General features: G+C 46.2%; 2 protein-coding genes across 3 annotated transcripts in view; one reads left to right on the forward strand and one right to left on the reverse strand.

Annotated features, from left to right (window-relative positions):
* fgd6 (FYVE, RhoGEF and PH domain containing 6) overlaps positions 1 to 5,026 on the reverse strand; it is a 21,882-nt gene extending 16,856 nt beyond the window's left edge. Inside the window, exons 1-2 of the mRNA XM_083757668.1 lie at positions 4,754 to 5,026; positions 974 to 3,128 (exon numbers count right to left, since the gene is read on the reverse strand). Of these exons, the coding sequence (XP_083613794.1) occupies positions 974 to 3,128; positions 4,754 to 4,763 (2,165 nt within the window). The 5' untranslated portion in view covers positions 4,764 to 5,026. The remainder of the gene's footprint in view (positions 1 to 973; positions 3,129 to 4,753) is intronic.
* Positions 5,027 to 5,762: 736 nt separating this feature from the next.
* On the forward strand, positions 5,763 to 19,226 carry vezt (vezatin, adherens junctions transmembrane protein). 2 transcript variants are annotated; one of them, XM_083757672.1, is made up of 12 exons: positions 5,763 to 5,900; positions 7,098 to 7,217; positions 11,073 to 11,162; positions 11,322 to 11,506; positions 11,911 to 12,195; positions 13,402 to 13,559; positions 14,124 to 14,272; positions 14,816 to 15,171; positions 15,579 to 15,772; positions 16,374 to 16,474; positions 16,578 to 16,785; positions 16,889 to 19,226. In XM_083757672.1, exons 1-12 carry the CDS (start codon positions 5,865 to 5,867, stop codon positions 17,455 to 17,457), a joined length of 2,451 nt encoding a protein of 816 aa, XP_083613798.1. In that variant the 5' UTR covers positions 5,763 to 5,864; the 3' UTR covers positions 17,458 to 19,226. The 2 variants fall into 2 exon arrangements, with proteins under 2 accessions (XP_083613798.1, XP_083613799.1); XM_083757673.1 differs by having other exon boundaries at positions 13,414 to 13,559.
* The last annotated feature ends 1,372 nt before the right edge of the window (positions 19,227 to 20,598 follow it).

The raw sequence follows: 20,598 nt of genomic DNA on the forward strand, positions 1-20,598 counted from the left end.
CCCCAGAACCACCCCCCCCCCCCCCCCATGCAGACTCATTAATGTACCTGGTTGGAATGGAATAGACGAGGGGCCATTAGCTTTCAAACTTTCTCACAGGGAGAAAGAGAGAGAGGGGGAAAATAGAAAGATGAGGTTAAGATGAGGCCGAACACACCGAGAGGGCGGGAGTCCGGAGCAACGGACTCCCGTTAGTGGTTGGTTGGTGGAAGGTTTATTTTCTCTGTTCTAGAGTGCTGTGTGGCGTTTCTGCGATTCTCAGACATTTCCTGCCCTGGCCACTGAAAATAACCCACAGGAAAACAGCCCAACCTGCTGCCGCACATCAATGCTCTATTCAACATTCTATGCTGCTAGCTTATGGGCTAACTTTCACCCTCCACTTAAAATACCACCCACACTAAAGCCAATATAGCACACAATGGTTCCCACACTGTAGTTACAGGATACCTGGAATCACTGGGTAATAACACGGTTTGGGGCGGTGAATAGAGGCCAGGCCTCGGCCGACATTAACTCAACCACAGGTTAACGTACAAAACGCACACACAGCGTGCACAATACACCAACCTATATCAATGTGGTATTGTTCTAGAAATACGTCTCTCGCTTTCCCAGGAAACTCATTCATAAAGGTCATTAGTCAGACGACATACTCTCAGTCTGGGACTCTTGGCCTATTATTCTGTGGTAACAATAAGTAACAAAGTGATGGCATGACTGAGTTATTTGCTTTAGGCGACAAATTGTTGGGAGGATGCGTTGATCTCTAAGGCTACATCCTCTTTGAAACCTGAGTCACCATCAACACAAGACACAATGCTACAAAACAAGATACAAAGTTTTACAAACGCAACGTTGTAATCTTATTGTTAATTGAAAAGGAAAAGAAAGAGTAGCAGGGTGTCTGGGGAAGACATTTACATGAAAAGTTAAACATGCACACATTCCAAATATGCCGTAAATACCCTACCCATCATATTCATTGCCCAGGGATCGCCGATAGGGGTCTTGCACCTCATAGATGTCTGCGTCATCTAGGTCATTAGGCCAGCCGGGCCGTGCACCGTGAAATGGCAGGTTCATATACTCCGGTATCTCCTCATACAGTGGCACGTTCTCATACTCCACAGATTCCTCCCCACAGCTGTTATCGTCACCGGTGCTGCCAGAAGTTCGGTCCGGGTTTTTATCCCCCGTGCTCGACTCCACGCTGGTGCAGTCCAGAGACTGACCTCCCTTGGCCAACAGCTTTGGCAGCACCTTTACTGACAGCCTGAGTTCCAGCAGCTTCCGGAAGGACAGACTCCTCTTCTGATGTTCGCCACGGATCGCCAGGTCGGCCGCAGAGAAGGACTGCGCCCTCTGCTTGTTCCCTAGAAGTGGAGCTCTGCCCTGGGGAGGGACGCTGCTCCTGGTTGGAATCTGCCTGCTGAAGAACGTCACGCAAGGCTTACGGAAGCGCCATGATGTTCTCTCCTGGGGCGGCGGGGGAAGATCCCGCATAGGAGTGCTGGCATGCGGTGGTGCAGGGGGGTATAGGAAAGGTGGTGGGGGGGCCGGCAGGCTATGCCTCTGGGGTTTCCTGGGTGGCGCCCTGGGCGACTGCTCCTCAGCAGAGAAGGCCTTCCTGGCGTTGGCCAATGGTGGGTGGCAGGCCAGTTTGATCTGTTTGGGGAGGCTATGCGCGATAGGGTAGCGCTCGAAATCCCCATAACCGTCCTCTTCGTAATCCTCCACCCTCTGCTCTGCCCCTTCTTTTTTTAGGGTCAGAGCATTAGGTTCTGGTCGAGAGAGCAGGTCCAGCGAGTGGGAGGCGTTCCTGTTGAGGGAGGGGGATGTGTAGGGCATTCTGTGAAGACGGGGCGAGAGGGAAGTCTGTCGAGGAGGGGGCACTGGGGCATCGGGCTCGTCCTCCGCCAGGCCTGGAGCTTGTGGCGGTTCAGGGCTATCAACAGAGGTTACAGAACCCTGGCTGAGCTCCTCTCTCTTTGAACCGAGAGACAGGCCAGCGAAAGCTGACGTCCCCTCCACCTCCTCAGCCTCGGGTCCCTGTGCACGCTCCTCTGCCACCCCCTCCTGGGCACTGCCCTCCAGGCCATCCTGCCGGACCAGAGCCGGTTTCCTGGGTTTACGTGGATGAGGGACTGGCAGAGGCTTACACGGGGCTGCAGGGACCTGCACATCAGCCCTAGTGAAAGGTGTACTGTCTATGTGGGGATCGCAGCAGTCAGGCTCACTAGTGTATACCTGAGAGGATTCAGAGGAGGTCGGCGGGAGAGCCAGTTGTGAACGAGGCCGAATCGGGGAGGTGATGTCGCTATCTGCGGCAAAGCACGCTGCTTTAGAGTCTTGGGTTGTTGTTTCCGTGACTGAGGCATCGGTTTGCAGGTCACATTTTGCAATATCAGCCTTTGCACCCTTAAATGACTGACCTGTAGTATTTTCACTGTATCTGAATACCTCTGATGCTTTGGCCTGCTGCTGAGCCTCGGTCCCGAGCACCTCCCTATTCGCTGGTCCTCTGTCGAGGTGTTTCTGTCTCTGGGGTTTGTCTTTATGCTTAGGGAGGCGGTTGTTGGTCACATCTCCATCTCCCTCCAAACCCCCTTTCTCCTCCCGGCCATCTGATTTCTCACAAGGCTGAGTCACAAGTCCACAGTCTTCCGTAGAATTCCCATTCTGCAAGGGTTTGCTGTGCAGGTCGTTCCCAAGATCTGTGACATTCCCGTTGCCCATGTGTTGACACTGGGAGCAATCCTGGAGCCCACACGAGCAGGTGGGGATGACATAGTCTAAATCGCAAGTTTCAGGTTCAAATAAAATCCCATTTTTGGAGTTGAGGAGGGACAGACTGTCACCTGGAGCATCCAGGTGCTCCTGAGATGTGATGTTGGGCACACTGGGTTTGGTGGGTGGGAATGAAAGAGACAGGAGTGAGGCAGAAGGCTTGGGGATGCATGGTTTGGGTGCAAGAGCAGGTTTCTCTCTCTTCTGAGCAGCAGGGGAAGGCTGTGACACAATGGAGGGCTGAGGGAAAAGGCCTGGCTTAGGGGCAATGGGAGGGGGTAAGGGTTTGGTGGCAGCAGGGAGTTTAGGTTTGGGAGCCAATGGAGGCTTCTTCACACCTGCAGGAAACAGAGAAGACATTTACAATCAGAATCTGTGGATTGGCCAAGTATGTTCACATGCAAGCACATTGCTGTCCAACACATGAATGAAAAAAGAAAATAGCACAGCAGCAAAACAATATAACATATAAGACATATGGACAGCTGCAAGATGTCATTCAGTCTAGGGTCAAAGGGTGATTCTTAGGGTCACATGGGACAAATGTAGCAAAAAAGAGAAATAAAAAGGCAAATGGGAATGTGTGCATATTATTCACATTCTGAACAAGTTAGGTTGTGGATACAAATCAAATATCCAGAGACTGTGCTGTCAAATGATGTGCTGTCGAATTAATGCTAACTTTGTAAATGTGAGCCTACTACTAGATCACATCTTCTTCATAGAACCACATTGATTCAGTATATAATGAAATTAGCCTATGAATGCCTTGCCCAGTTGAGTATTGGGTGGTGCAGTAAGCATCTTTCGATGGAAGCAGGATTCACACTATATTTGGGATAATTGGATTACAAACGCAGATTGAGAAAGCATTCACACTATTTAGGAGTGCTATATATGAATTACAGTCAGATGCAACATCGAATTCACCTGCCAACTGTTGAGGTGACTGCATATACCTTTTACCATATATCTCTACTAGTGTCTGATATGGTGTACTGTGTAGTTTACAGGAGATTATTCATGAAGTATGGACCATTCATATTCTCTCGGTTCATTAATATGATGCAAATGTTATGACAAGTTTATGGCAGGCATGGCCTAGTGCCAGTGGAGTCATATTTTAGGCCTTATATTTTCCGATATTTACACACACAGTAAAATCCCAGCCAGTAGCCTACTGTAACTCTTTAGTGTCCATAATATATAGGCAAATTGTTACATCTGATTCTGTACACTCTCGGAGTCAAATATTAACACCGAGGATTTTACTGTGTACACTGACTGGAGTCACTGGACTGCATGGATCAAACTGTCGTCTCGTCGACAGCACGAGAAGCGGAGTCATCGAGCGGATGTTCCCGTAACCTGAATGACACAGAAACGCTCATGCCCCATGGAAAAAAAAGAACTGTGTAAAACGGTGCATGCATACATAGGCTACATAAACACTCACTCAATGAAACAACCCCGTTTCAGCCCGATAAACGTCCATTATAACACTGTTGCGACTGCGAGATGTTATGATCGAGTTGGTTTATAACTTTTGTGTGTTGCATCAACAGCAGGGCAGATGTTTTAAAGACAAAGGAAACATCTCCCCCCCTTTGCCCCCTGACACTGGCTGCAAAGGGGTATATGAAAACGGAATCAAATTCATTGTGTTGATTTGATTATTTTTAGTATGCACCGAGATTGAGGTCGAGCTCATCCTCTCTCTTGGATGTCTTTTGAAAGCTATCATTAAGAAAAACAGTAATTAACTCTGGTTATAACTAAGGAAAAAAATAGACCCAAAAGTTAACGTCGGGCTAGAATTTAGTGTAGCTTTTCCCCCCCTTCATTTTCTGTAAAACACACCAAAATGCAAACATTATTGTCGTTATAATAATCACACAAAACACACTTTGCAAAGCACGATTTCGCTAACTTAGCAGCACCCCCCCAGCCCCAGGAAACAAACCTGTGCTCATGACTCCCGACTTGCTCCGTTCTCCATGAGTAAAATTTACTTTCAATGGAAAGGCAAGGAATTCGGTGTTTTTTCCCTCTTCGACAGCATTGTCAGTCAGTGGAACACACCACCACCGCGACGTGATCTTACTTATCCACAGCGGTTTCCCCTCATTCCGACGACGGATGCATGAATCAATCCTATACGCGTGTTACTTTTGTCCATTTTCCCCAAGTTTTTCAGCCACGGCGCTGCTTCCTTTCCCTCTGGCTCTTCGGTCGGTGGCGGTGGGACCCCGGCAGTCCCCTCCTTCGACCACCAGGGGTGCGCTCTGCGTGCTTGTTGTCAGTCACCATGCCAGAATTCACCCTTCGAGGAAGGACGAGGATAGGGGGGGGGGGGGGGAGGGGGGATTCTGGGAAGTGTAGTTTTTACCAGCCACCGTGCTCCTGGCTCTTCGATGGGACCATAGAATAGATGGTTCCCAAAGTGGGGTCCAGGCCGGGGACCCTCAGGGGTCCTTGAGGGAGTTCCAGGAGGTCCCCAGCTAAATGATAGTTAGAAACCAAATGGACCCTTATGGGTCTGTAACCAAATGGACCCATTTGTACACTCTCTGAGTTAAATTACGGTAAGTTTGATTTTACCATATGTATTGCTGTATTGGGGTCCCAGAGATAGACATGCCATTAAATAGGGGCCCGTAGCCTAATTCAGGTCAGTCAAACCGGGGGCCCTAGAGCCATACAAATCTTCTCATATGGGGGTCCTTGGCATGTATTTCCAAATAGGGGGCCCACAGGCTAATGAGTATAATTTTCAACATTTTGGGGGTCCTTGACATGAAAAAGTTTGGGAACCACTGCCATAGATATAAGGCATGTCTATGGATTGGACTATGGATGGGAGCAGCAGAGCAGCAATGGCCACTAGGGGCGCCCCTGCTCGTCACCATATTTCTCCCGGGGGGGTTGTGGGAATTGTAGTTTAACATTAGCATCTGTCCTGTAGGTTTAAACACAGCTAGCAATAGCTAGCAGCAGCGGCTCCAAGACTCCAACTTGTTATTCTATCGACTACAGAATGCCAGAACAGTAGTGTGTATAGATGGCGCAGAGCAATGACTGAGGAGTTCGATGAAGATGTGGTATTTGAGGTTCGTGTTACAACCACGGGTGTTGATTTGAGCATGTTTGTCATTGTGTGCACTTGTTATAACATGTTAATAGCAGTGTCACTGTCTGGTTGCTGGTTGTGACATCTTGTGGCTGTGCTGAATGAGGCAGCTAAACCCAGGTAGCTTAGCAGACACAATAGCCTTCCCGTACGGTTCTGTTTGGCTTGTTCCACTGTCTGTATTGATGATACACACACACACATGTGGCACAAATGTGGCTGGTTCCTTTTTTTGCTTTGGTGGCATTGAGGTTGACTGCAGGGCTAGTGGGCTGTGGCTGCGTGTTGTGTTGTTGGGTGTTTCATCATCATCAGAGGCTGAGCTGTGTGGGGTGGGGACCAATGGGTCCTCTGCGTCGTTTTGTCAGGAAAAAATAAATAACGTAATATCTGAACGGTGACAATTAAGATGCTGTCTGATTTCGTCTGACAATGGAAGTGAGTAATCATCAGCTTTACTGCAGCAACGTGCATAAGGTATCCATCTACTTACTACTACTACTTGTACATCTGTCCAGATGCATACACAGCTGTTTTCTCAGCCACGAAGATTCAGCATCTGCCATCTGGCAAAGATCGATCTCGGTCAGACATCATTCGGTCAACTTGTAAATGCTTCTTCTATTTGGCTATTTATAATTTAGTATGACACTCAGCTACTTGCTTACTGAACCTTCTCTGTTGTTCAATCTATAATGTCTTCAATGGACAAAATGCCGCAGCTGTCTCAAACTAGCTGGAAAGGGACACTGTATGTGTCTTTTGCTTTCTCAAAAAATAATGTAACTGTAATTAGATTAGATGCCTGGCGGAAGGAAGGAAGCAATGGCGGGTTGTAGAAGCAGGGCAGAAAACACAGTCTTAGCAAAATGTGTGTGTCTGAGACTGTGTGCCAGTTGTTATACATGAACATCACAAGCGCAGCATGTGAGAGACAGTGGAGATTTGATATCGGCTGATACTGAACCTGTGTGCATTTGTAGTGGGACTGGCAGCACTGATGTCTAATCTCCACATTTTCTCTCTCCACGCCACACCCTCCATCCATCTGGCACAATCATCCCCACTTCTGCTTATGTCCTCCATCTCTGTCTGTCCATCTCTCTCCTCCCTCTCTTGTCCATCTGTAAAAAAACATCACCATTGTTCCCGTTTCTCTGTCTCTCCATCTCTGCAGAACTCTCCTCTTTTCCACTACCTGCACGATCTAGGCCACACAGACTTTGAGGCATGTCCATCAGGGTCACAGGAGGAGGAAGACCAAACTTCTCATCAGGATGCTCCCCCCAAAACCTCAGTGAGTTCCACTCCATAACACCCCCACCCCACCTCTCGCCATACCCAAGCTTTCGCTCATTTACAGTGCTGCCTCAGGGCTGTGTGAGGCGGAAGATGGATAGTATTTATAATTCGAATGTACAGTACAATTACAATACAATGCAGCAGCAACATTACAAAATTCCCAAACAGCCAGTCCAAGAAACAAAACAATACAAAATAAAAACAGAGATCATTTAAGGTTCATATATATCCAAAATTCGTCCCAAGGCTCTTTCATTTTACTTTCCCCATTCACCCTGCCCAACATATATTCATATGATGTGAATTTAATTTCCTCATTCCATTCTTTGAGCCCAGGTGTTCTAGGGACCTTCCAATTACGCAGCAGTAGTATTTAAATCAGTTATTGATGAATCAGCACATCTGTACAAAAAAATGCACACTAGTGTACATGCTTGACTTCCATCAGTGGACACTAGGCTGGATGGCAGCGATGGCACAGATTAAGATATTTTGCTGTAGATTTGATCAACCGCATGTTCTTTTCTCCTTATCTATCGCACAATGATCGATAAGTAGTACGATCGTTTCAATAGATTGAGCAGACATTGCATTTGACCAAGAACATAACTTAGGACGGTAATTCTTCCGTAGCATCTACCCCAGACCCAATTCCACCCATATCATGTCTGTCTTTCACATGATGCACCTTAATTAAGAATGCTGCTGGGTTATTTTGTGGTGGTGGTGGTACTGTTTTCTTTTTTTTCTAAAACTTTGTTTATTGGTTTTTTCACAGAAGCATTATTCAAATTGGAGTTGAGAAATAATAAGTGGTGGCATTAACAGCTTCTCTTAATAAACCCCACAAGTATAATGTACAAGAATAAATCACCCCAAAGAAAAAGGACAACAGAAAACAAAACAAACAAGCAAACCTTAAATACAGGATCAATAAAAGTTGAAAAATAAAAGGTCTGTTTGGGTTTTGAGCTGTTCAATGCATGTGCAATTTGGTTCAGGATGTGTGCTGCACCTCTGTAGTTAAAGGATGAAAAGTCTTGTACGTGCCAGAGTTAAATTAACACTAATGACCTATAGCTATGCACTATAACTAAAATCTGACTCTGTCCTCAACTCAAAAGCCTCTAAATGCTTTGCTCATCTCTCGAGACTGGTGACAAGCAAGCACCTTTGTTGCTGAAAATGTGTGGAAACAATCTGTTGATTAAACAAGGCTTGCAAAGACTTAATTGCAGTTTTTCATATTGGGGTTCAGGATTGTTCGGCTTGGCGTAGGTTTTCTAGCGAACGTTCTCACACGCAGTTTCAGCATCTACATTGAACTTAGATGTCACCACCAGACGCCATGCGGAGATTTCCGATGATCTGGCCACGACGAACTCTATCCAGACAAGGAATTGTCCCGATGATCATGAGTTCACTAGTACCCCGCCACCGCCACCATACACAAACCACCTTCAACAGGAAATAATGTTGCATTGGCTTCGTTCAGGAACTTTCCGCATATCTGTGTGTCATACTTCCTCTCTGTGAGCCTGTTTTTCTGAGGAGTGTTTGAGGATTTGGGATTTCTATGAGACAGGAAAGCTTTTGGTTCGTCCCTCTGTGTCTAACTTCCTGAAAACAAGAGTGTGTGTGTGTGTGTGTGTGTGTGTGTGTGTGTGTGTGTGTGTGTGTGTGTGTGTGTGTGTGTGTGTGTGTGTGTGTGTGTGTTTTTCCAGACAACACTGGTTATCTTCACATTTATTGTTGAACACAATTTACGTGGGCCATCTGAAATGCAGCTGTGTGTGAGTGCATGCATGTGTGCACGTATTAGTGCTTTGATAGTATTATGTCGATTTGACTGTGCAGAATTTGAGCCACAGTCAGCATTTTAGGTCTGCTTATATTCCTAGTAAGAATTGCTTAATACATGCTGTCTGCTGCCGCCAACCCCCCCCGCCCACCCATCCCCAGATATTGTAGTCATGATATTCTGTGAGTGTGATGAAGATATACTGTATATATTATATTCATAACAAGCTGCATTACGGTCTCTCACTCAATCTATCTTTTCACATAATGGCCGTAACAACATGGGCCCTTACGGACATACTTTCCCTTAGAAGATCTTTGCCAGGTGTTTCCATTCTCTCACTGTTATGCAGGGGGTGCCAAGGTACACAACAAAAAACAGGGGAGACGCAGTTTAATAAAAAATAAGCAATCAAGGAATAAATCATAAATACCCAGATGAGGTAGGTAGGTGTGTGTGTGTGTGTGTGTGTGTGTGTGTGTGTGTGTGTGTGTGTGTGTGTGTGTGTGTGTGTGTGTGTGTGTGTGTGTGTGTGTGTGTGTGTGTGTGTGTGTGTGTGTGTGTGTGTGTGTGTGTGTGTGTGTGTGTGTGTGTGTGTGTGTGTGTGTGTGTGTGTGTGTGTGTGTGAGAGAGAGAGAGAGTGGGTGAGTGTTGCATGTATTAACCAAAATGTTGAAAAGGGTGCATGGTGGGAGAGGTGCAAAAAGTCAACTGAAAAGAACAGAACTGGGGAAGCAGGCATTTATACAGCGTTTCCAGACCTGAGCCGACAGCCGCGGTCGTTTCTCTGTCGGCCAGCGTCTTTTCCGGGTTTTTAGACAGCTGGTGGATGGAAAAGAAGCTCCACCCACACGGCTGAATGCCGCGACGGCTAGATTCCCGGAAACGCTTGCCCCCGCGGCAGTCCCGGAAAAGACGCTGGCCGACAGAGAAAACGGCCGCGCCTGTCTGGTAGGTCTGGCTACGGCTATAGGGCGTCGACACCCGGGTCCAGGTGCGAGCCACTCATTGATTAGGCTCTGCTCCCCAATCCTATTGGACAAAAGAGAACAGAACACAACATAAACCATAACCAGACAACATATGAGACCAGCCATCACACAAGGAACACAAAGAGTCTGGGGTGTTCCCTGTGCCACAGCAGCACAATACCAAAGAGCAGGACGGGAGCACCAACCACTTTGTGTGTGTGTTCTGCCTTTTGTGTTTTATATCAAGTCTAGGCTTTTGACACGTTGATATTTTAGAGAGAAGAATGACTACTTACTACAAGGGCATGCACACACCCAACAACTGTTGTTGATGTCGATGGTCATTGTTTTGTTGATGCTAGTTCTGCATCGTAGCCACCATCTGTAATCAATATGGTTGCAGCCTTTAGAGTCTTGACTAATGAACCCCCCCCTAAGAGAAGGGTCATTGTGCAGACTGCCAAGTCTGGATCAATAAGATAGGCCTCCCTCCTCCTCCTCTCCTGTAGGCTGTAACACACACACACACACACACACGCACACGCGCACACGCACACGCACTACAGAGGCAGACAGAAACAGGATGTTATGATGCAGCTGCCATAGTAGTTTAAAGTTCCTTTTAAACAAGATGTATCATACTTGTGGAGAAACACTTTAAGCAGATTAGTGAGTGGGCCCATTCGTGATTACAACAGACTGCTTGGGCATATATTTTTGCATAACCACTTGCGTCATTTCTAATAGCCTTATTACACGTATGTCCGGAATGCGTTTAAATGGCGGTGGATTATCAAAAGCAGCGCTCCCGATTGGTCTGTGTGTTGGTGTTTAGAGAGTCTGTCCGGAATGTTTAGAGTACAGTGAGTCTCCTCTGCTGGGACAACCTGGAAAACTGTGGAGCAAAACTGTATAGCACTGATCTTAAATGAAATTGTCATCTCCTAGACAACGTTTTCTCATTTAAACTCCCTTCTTTCTTTTCATGACGTTAAGAGACATGCTTTGAAATGGAGAAAACTGGTTTGTTTAACCATAAACCATAACCATAATGCCAGTCCCTCTCTGTGATTGTCAGGGAGGACGGCTACGAAGACTGGCCGATGCCCTGTGGCGGTGGATCCCGATTCACCCGAATGCCCCATCTCCTAAGCTGGAGCAGCAGATGGTAAGTTTTACTATTGAATTGACACTGGGGTGCCAGAAAAGCATCGGTATCATGAAATTGCAACATTGTTTCATATGAAATCAACCAACCCCATATGATTTATCTGCTGTATGAACATATAGGCATCTTGACTGTTCAAGTCCTCTTCCCTCCTCATAGGACAGTGTGTTTGGTCAGTATTCGGTGAGGTGTATCCTGGACCAGGATGTATTGCTGCAGGAGGATGTGGAGCTGATAGAGTTGTTGGACCCCAGCCTACTGACCCTGGGATCCTCACCCTCTGGCTCTCCCAGTCGCCCAAGTGCCCTGCCCAGACCTAGCCTTCTGGCAAACCCCTCACTATGGTACGAACGGATCCACTTTAACCCATATGCTTTGTCATACAACATCTAACTAAATAATTGCTACAATGAGCTTGTACTCACTTATTTCATAAACATTTTAAACTTTTTTTCAAAATAGGGCGGATGCCAGGGATAATGTGGTTAAGAAAGTTATACCTACATAGGACGGAGAGAGAAAGACACACACTGTTCACATACACACAGACATTCACACATGAGGTGTCACTGCTGTATTATCGGATAACATCCTCACCAGGTGAGTTAAATCACCTGGTGAGTTAAATCTAACCTGTTTGTGATGCCTGTACTCTATAGACAGACTATAGCGTCTGTCCAAATTCACTGCCTCTGAATAAAGTGATTATACACAAACCATTCCCTTCTCTGTCCTTGTACTTATCCAGGGACATGGCTGGTCTGGTGGGCCTGGCTGCAGTGTTGCTGGGCCTGTGCTCTGCCTCTGAGGGCTTGTGGTCCCTGGCTGCGCCCCCCTGGGGAATCGCCGTGCTGGGCTGGGTGGGTCTGAGGGGTGTCAGTCTGTGGCGACAGGGCCGCATGCAGAGGACCGTCCACACGCGGGCCACAGAGATCCAGACGCTGGTCCAGAACAGCAAGGCTCTGACTGGCCTATCACGCAAAGCCCTGCGTCTGGTGCAGGAGACAGAGGTCATCTCCAGGGGCTTCACCCTGTAAGTAGTATGCTCCGTTTCAATGTGATTCTTTTTGTTTTTGTTTTCTTCTCAAAAACAAATTAAATTAAAAAAGTGATCCCCATGGGTCCCCAGAACCAAGGACAGGTGTTTTCGATTAATCTAACACATGGTTAAATTTGGAATTTGAAGTTTTAATGGGGTTTGTCCTTAAAGTATTATGAATAGAGAGGGCACCCGAGTTCTCCTTCCATCCACTTGCATTAAGTTGCTCAAAAGCGTATGAGGCGATTTCACTCCTCCTTTTGGGTAGGAACAGAGAGCATTCTGGGATGGATTGGCCCCAAACACATGAACGCACTGCCGTTGACCGTGCACGAACGCGAACGAGCGTGCTGCCGTCGTGAACGTGCACAATGATAGTCAACGGATCAGCGCGTTCATGTGTTTGGGGCCAGGCTGCAATACCTTCATTCGGCCACTATGTCCATTTCGCCTCAGGGTTTCCTCTGGGTGCCTTCTCTATTCATATATACTCTATGGGTTTGTCTGATAAAATTAATATCAAATATCTAAATACTAAATCAAGCATCTTAAAAACTGTCCATGGTGTTCCCAAACGAAGGCCACGATATGATATGTTCTAATCTAGACACCTATTTGACCAATATATTGTCAGAAACGTTTCCAAATCAATTTGAAAATGTTGGTTAACAACATTTAAACCAAAAGCAAGGAAATAAATACAAATAGAAAAATAATGTTTTGATTGATGGATAAATGCTAAAGATTTTATCATCAGTATGGCACCATTTACTGTGAGTGACACTGTCGTGACACCCCCACTCTCACAGATAGGTGATTTCATCCCCCCCACACTTTTGAACACCCGACTGACTGTTTTTTTCCATGTGCTTTTATCATTTGCGTTTTACTCATCATGTTTTAGTTCGTTTATATGTAAAGCATTTTCGTAACATAATTAATTTGAATAATCATAATTAATTACGTTTATATCATTTTGTTTTGTCTGCTTGTTAAGTTTAAAAAGGGCCCACATAATTCTGTTCAGATGATAAAACAGTTTTGAGTACAGGCCAGTCGCACGGGCACACCTGTTGCATGTTAAAGCGTCACACACCGCAAATGGCTTGTATTTCGTCTCTAGTGTTGTGTTCGGTGTTGTGTGTGTTTCTCTGCCTCTCTGGGACGTCTGCACAGTTGTATCACATTTCACTTGTCAAGTTTGCTCGACAGGGTGAGTGCGGCCAGCTCCTTTAGCAGGGCCGGGCCCGGGGCGGTGCCACGGGGTCAGCAGCTGATCGGGCTCAGGAAGGCCCTGTACCGGGCTCTCCGCTCGGCCTTCAGAGCCTCACGCAGAGCCACCTGTCACATGCTCAAGGCATATCCTTTACCTTACTGGATGTAAAGGCATCAGACATACTCTAGGCCTAGGCAGGGAGATATATTGGTGGAACGCGCTTCAGTGTGTATACAGTTTACATTGTCCATTAGGGGTGCAATAGTTAATTGAACCAATTCATTTAATCGATTGTAAAAATATATCTACAAGCTCACAACCTGATGTGATGTGGTGTGATGTGTTGTGAGCTTGCATATATGCTATTTTTAAGATTTCTTTGCACAACACTGTTATGCGATAAAGTATAACGTGGTTTGAAGTGGTTTAATAGATAATAATTTTCTCAGTGATTAGCCACAAACATTTTATCCATTTTGCTTCTTAGCCGTTGGGTTTCCCACCCCTGAGTGTCCTGTATACTGTATGTATAGTTGTATACCGTAGAATTTTACTGTACCCTCGAGGGGTTTCAAGTGTCGTTTGAATATGGTTTTGAATATGTGAGAGCACAGCAATAGTTCTATGAGCTAAAGAAAATCTCTGTGTTGTGAAGATTTGTACACATTCCTGTCACAGAAAGCGATGAGTCCTTAACTCCTCTCCACATTCCCGCTGAACTCTGAGATTGACAACGTGTACAACTATGTGTCTGCAGTGCCTCTGAAGGAGCTAGGGCTAGGCCTAGGGGTGGAGCATCTGGGTGATGAACAGGCCCAGGAGCTGACCGATGACTATAGCCTCCCCGCCCTGAAAGTAAGGATCACTGAGGCATTAACCTAAAGGAAAACAGAAGAGTACAGAGGGAGAGGCTTTGCAATCTAAAAGCGCATTTCAAAGGCAATGCCATTAGAAATGGAATGGGGGGGAAAAAGGCATGGATATCATCGCTGTCAGGCGGAAACCCTGTATGTCCAAAACCATTACTTTTCAATAAATTAATAAAATAGCTGTGTTTTTTTTTAATGGATCCAATGTAGTTTTTATTTATAATAGTCACAAACTGTTGTTAATACTTTTCATTGGTTAAATATATATGAAAACCCACAGACAGACCTTCACCCTGGCGCCCCTATCTTGGGCAAGTGATTATAGGTGTCATTTAGAAATAATGCTATGTTATCGGCTATAACACTGTTATACAACAAAGTACAACATCGGGCAAAAAACTAAAAAGATGAAATATGGAGGAGACACAAGGTTTCTGCCCGACAGCGGCGATGTGTAGAAAATGCAGGACATGTAAACAAAGCTCGGCAGAGAGAGGTGGTGGTGGTTCAGTCACTTGCCTTCCTGTAGGTGCTGTTCCAACTGTGGGTGGGGCAAAGCTCCGAGTGCTTCCGTCGACTGGCCCTGCTGCTGTCGCCGCATCGCCTGGAGGAGCCGTCGGAGGGCGCGGCCGACGGCGAGGAGGCCCCTCTTCAAGGTGTACTGTACAGTTCCATCGCCACGGTGACCGAGCCCCTCCATTATGCCCTGGGCGGTTGCCTGAGCGAGGTGCAGCGTAGCTACGACTTCCACCGCTACTTCGAGACCCAGCCGCGCGCTCAGGGCTCCGACAGGGCCGGCGGCGCCAGGGAGAAGTGCCGAGAGCTCAACACCTTGCACACGTCCATCCGTAGCCTGCAGCTGCATCTGAAGGCGTTGCTCAGCGAGTGAGTCCCTAAACACTCTCAACGCGCACCCAATGTCAGACCTAATTTACACATCCTATAGTTCGACAGCTGAGGTGGACGGGTGGTTAATTTGCTAATACTGAAAATGCTAATACTGCTGCGAATTAGTAATATTTTTGCTAGAAACAGAATATCAAATTTGAGTGACTCACTATTGTAATTGTAAACGATACAGAGCCACCTCCCCGACTACATCGCCAAGACGGTATGTTTATTTTTGGACCACAATGCTTCTACTGTATGAGACGTTGATTTTTCAGGGAATGAACATGTGACGTCAGGACTTCGGTACTCTATACTGCACTTCCATAAAAATGTGGGAAAAAAAGAAAAGTACAAAAACAAAAATGCATTTCTCATGAACATTGTTCCACCATTGTGGTCAGGATGATCATCCTGGAGGATGACCTGGAGAAGCTGATGGTGTCCAAGCAGCCAGTGGAGCTGACGTGCGAGGGCTATCTGGAGCTGAGTAATCGTTTGCACCACCTTCAGCCGCACATGCAGGCCAGTGCCAGCTGCTGGGACGATTCCATGTGCCAGGTGGACCGCATGCTGAAAAGGGCCAGCTCCTGTCCAGGTGGGCAGCGGTTCTCAAACGTTTTAATTGTACGGACCCCCGTTTTGATGCCCATTAGGCCATTGACCCCCAGTTGTATCTCGGGGACCCCAATCTACGTTATTTTGACTCGGAGGCTGTACAAATGTAACCAGATGGACCCGTGATTTGTACAGTCTTTGAACTCCTCGGGGACCGCTGGGGCTCCCTTGACCCCACTTTGAGAACCACTACTAAATACGAGCATGCACGTGTCGTGCACACAACCCTGCCATGCAGCACCGTGATGTTTCAGTGGGCCATTCAAGCCATGTTGTTTGCATGTATATTAAACGTGGAACGTCTTTCTACATACAATGCATGAAAACGGAAAACTATAATTTTTTGTTTTTTCTATTTGTTTTGTACATACCATCCACCCCCACCTCTCCTCCCAGTCTGTACGTTTCCATGGTTACAGTGAGGTTATTTTTAGCATAGACTTCCTTCTTCCTGCCTTGAGACTATTCCCAGTCATGGAGGAAGTAGCTCCTTCAGAATATATAGGACAAGAAACCGACGAGAGAAAGATAGAGGGACACAATATACTATATATATATAACCATATTATGTTGTCCTGCAGGTACAGAAGCGGAGCACTGTGCCGCTCCTATGGCCAATGTTCCGACCCCTACACCATCATACCCCTTGATCTTGGACAAGGACCTTGTGCCTGAGGAGCTGGTGAGAGAGAGTGTTCCGTCCTGTGTCTGTGTCTGTATCTGTGTAACATACGATAGGCCATTGTCATAATCGACCTCCCTGCCTGCCCCTTGTGTTTAACCAGGAGTTCGAGGCCTACGTGTCAGACTCTGAATCAGAGGGTGAAAGGCGAGAGTCGTGGTGTGACATGCTGTCACCGGAGGAACGAGAACGGCAGAAGCGTGAGAGAGAGGAGTCTCGTCGTGTCCTGTCTGAGCTCAAAGCTGTGCTGGGCTTCCGGGCATCCGAGGGGGAGAGGATGAAGTGGAAACAGCTGCTATTCAACGACCAAGGTCTGCATTGACCCATAATGCATCTCTCTCTCATACTGTATCATCCACTGTGATAATACTACTCCTTCGTAAAGTTGACATACGCCTTCCTCTGTCCCTCTAGCTGCTGTGAAGCCTTTGGGTAAGGACAGTTCAGACCCTCAGACTCCCTCTGAACCATTGGACACTCCAGCTTCTGAGGGTGTGACAGGAACAGGCGCCGAGGATGGAAACCACCTATTGGAATCCGCCCAGGGAAACGAGAGGGAAGAGGACGAAGCAAGGGCGAGGGCTGACCTCTCCCCGACAGAGACGGAGAGCGACGCGGAGCCGGTGACAGAGTTCTGCTGCGGCCTGGAGGAGGTGAGCGATGAGGCAGGAGGTGCTTTGCTTACAGACCGCGAGGGGAGAGCCGAGCTCTACCAATATGACGGGCTCTCTGAGCAGGGCGCTGAGCAGAATGGGCTAGACTCTCTCCTGAAACTCCGGATCCCCGCCGTCTCTGTGATGGACAGGCTGACGGAACTCCACGGCTCAGAAGCGCTCAGCTTCAGCTCCTCCCTAGCCGCCCAGGTGGTGGCTCGCTCACACTCCCTCGCCAACATGGAAGAGCAGACGTTCGGTGACGATGGGGATGATGAAGAGGAGGCAGATGAAGAGGAGAGTGGCAGCAGACAGAATCCTGAGAACTAGAACCTAAAAAGAATGCTGCTTTAACCAAGCAATGAACAGTGGCCCTCCCCAATAGTGTGTTAAGCTTAATTTAAACTTTGTCATATGAATGCTCGCTGAAAAGAACCGATTTCAATTAAATGGTAAATGATTTGCATTTCTGTAGCGACTTTATCCAAAGCACTTTATTGTGCATTACATTCACCCATTCACATTCACATATCGACGGTGGAGGCAACCATGCAAGGCACCGACCTGCTCGTAGGGAGCAGTTAGCGGCTCAATATCTTGCTAAAGGACACTTCGACATGAAACCAGTAGTAGCCGAGATCGGGATCAAACCGGGAACCTTCTGGTGACCAGACCTCCTGTGCCAGTGACGCATAGTACGCCTAAGTATAAATCGGGCTTTAGGCCATAGTATTTATGTGTGAGTCTCTTGATGGTTAACACCTGTTACATCTCTATAACAGTTTGCTGTGCAGGAGAATGATGTCATTGTTCTCCTTCACCCATCCGTCCAAATCGCCTGCACTCTGTACAATTCTTACCACTCTCTCGCTGATTCTACTCAGGTATCAGAGCCACTTAGCAATATATGACCTTACAGTGATAATATATGACCTTACAAGTTACAATGATAAGATCCCAAGTTCAGGATGTCTACAGTTTACCTGTTTAATCACCCACATACTGTATATTGTTCACACCCTTTACACAGTATCTGTGTTGAAGCAAAGAGATTTGATTATAAGCAAGCACCTGTGTTTTCCAAATGATTGGCTTTTTATAGGTAAGATGCTTTTTATTTTATTCTATTCCAATTGGTTATTGCCCATGCAGATCCCTAAATATAATTATTATATTTGACATATCAGTCCAAGCCCAGAGTGGAGATTTGTGGGCTGTACTGGTGTGTGTCCAACACAATTCAACCCAGTTGACCATAGTCACAGAGAGAGATAGAGAAAAAGGGTAAGGATTAGATTAAAAGGAAGTGGAATGCTATTTTTGCTACAACTGTTTTATTTTTGTCAGGCTGTCTGCCTCCCTCTTCAAACAGTGAGGCAGAGAGACAGTGGTGTGAACTTAGTAACCATCCATCCATACACACATGATTGTATTTGAAAATGAAATTGTGGCATTAGCTTTATCTGAACACCATTGTCTTGTAACTATGGCAAATCTGTGGAGACCCCAACACGCCTACTGTATGTCCTGTTATCTGTGTTTACAATGGCGCACTCATCTGACCGTTCAGGATTAGGACTGCAACAGTTAATCGAACTCATCGATTTAATCCATTATAAAAAAAATGATTCAGTAATTGATAAAAGAAAATAGATCTAAAGGTTCACAATGCATTGTGATGCGACACATTGGCAGCTTGTAGATCTTCTATTTTTTGTAAAACACCTCAATTATTCAATTCATTGAAAAGGTAATCAATAGAATAATTGCTATGAAAATAATCGATAGTTGCAGGAACTTGCAGCCCCATTCATGATGCCTCCCTTTTCAACTTCAGCACCCATGGGACCTGATGGTTGCCTTGAAGAAACTGCACTTGTACAAGGCTTACGGTTAAATGCCATACCTGTTTGGTATGTTATTAGATGTTTGGTGGATGAATGAACGTATCTTGTGCTGGGTTGACGGAAACCCTACTGTTTCAAATGAAGTTGCTCACAAAAGAATGCCCCCATCCCTGTCACCATGCTCTGGCCCCACCGGCATCATCCCTGGGGGTGAGGTCTACCATTCATTTCATGTGTGAAATAAAACGCTGTTCCGGAACTGTATGGGTGTTCTGTGTCTACTTCAGTCGCCTTTGACCATAGAGTCTCACGTTACAGAGACTAACCGTGACCCTTGGAGGAAGAGAAGCGATAGAGTGACCTTGCAGTCGCAGAGGTGAGGGTCAGACCAGAGTAAGTGTTACTTGATATCTTTTGTGGAGTTCTGCATGTCAGACTCTCAACAGCTGGTGCCGCACCTATGTTCTATCCCTCTGGCTCACTAGCTGCAGTGCACTAATTATGTGAAATCCTGGTTGCCCTGGAACCCTCAATTTTAATATTGGCAGCATTAGGAAATAAAGAGCCTGGCGTTTGATGAACAGCATCTTAACAGATGATCATTAAAGAACGATCGGTTCATATCGCATAGTGTAGTGGTGCTGCCATCTAGGGGTCCATTCAGTAGCTGTCAGTCATGACAGTCAAATTGACAATACATTACAATAGGCTACAAAACAAGACAAACAACAAAGTTTTTACTTTTTAATACAACATCAGAGCCAGGGGATTACAGAAAGAAAATGTAAGTCGCTTAATGTAAGTCGCTCTGGATTAAGAGCGTCTGCTAAATGCCTAAATTGTAAATTGTAAGAAAACATTAAGATTGAACACAAAGCAACAGTTCTCGCAGCTTTATTTTTTTTTTTTGTTATAAATTGTTTTAATGTACTGCTTGGCCTACAACTCAAATACAATGAAAGGTTTAGAATGACTACATTTGGATTTATGTACCGGTATATGAAATTTTGCTAGAATAATGATCAAATTAATTTTGTATATTTCATTTGTCTTCTTATTACTGAAGCCAAACAGCACATTTTGCCAAAATAAAGACAGAAGTCAGAGTCATTCCGCGGAAGATAGGAGGTGCTGAACGTTCAGCAGGGGGTGCGCGCGCGCCGCAAAATGGGCGTGCACGCGCCTCGTGCACACGCATTTTCGCGCATTTTCACGCGGAAAAGTGTCTTTTACTTTCCCTCTCCACATGCATGAGCAAACTGACACAGGCAATTAACCAGGATATGGTGCCGATACTGTGATACAGCATATTTATTAGGCGTAACAGAAATTTGTTTTATTATTAGCCCCCCCAGCACTAGAGTATTAAAGCCTACTTCCCTCAGCTCAGCCATGCAATATACCGATAATCTCTCCCTCCCATTTTCTGTCACCTTAACGCCCACATATTAAAATAAATAAAACAATACAATATATATATTTTTAATTTATTGTGGATTTATTTCATTGACCATGCACCCCACCCCAGTCCCCCGGCCCCAACCCAAACACCTCAGCTGACCTCGCGTGACTCGCGTCGCGTCACCAGGCTTTCCGCGGTTCATGTGGAAATCGTGATTTTCAT

Source organism: Protomyctophum parallelum (genome assembly GCF_964188405.1).
Source record: "Protomyctophum parallelum genome assembly, chromosome: 22".
Taxonomy (NCBI): Eukaryota; Metazoa; Chordata; class Actinopteri; order Myctophiformes; family Myctophidae; genus Protomyctophum; species Protomyctophum parallelum.

Excerpts from the sequence above, each read along its gene's own strand:
- vezt (XM_083757672.1), top strand. The coding sequence starts at position 5,865 with ATGACTGAGGAGTTCGATGAAGATGTGGTATTTGAG. Across the intron at positions 5,901-7,097 it reads ATGAAGATGTGGTATTTGAG|AACTCTCCTCTTTTCCACTA; the intron begins GTTCGTGTTACA and ends CCATCTCTGCAG. Across the intron at positions 12,196-13,401 it reads ATCTCCAGGGGCTTCACCCT|TTTGCTCGACAGGGTGAGTG; the intron begins GTAAGTAGTATG and ends TCACTTGTCAAG.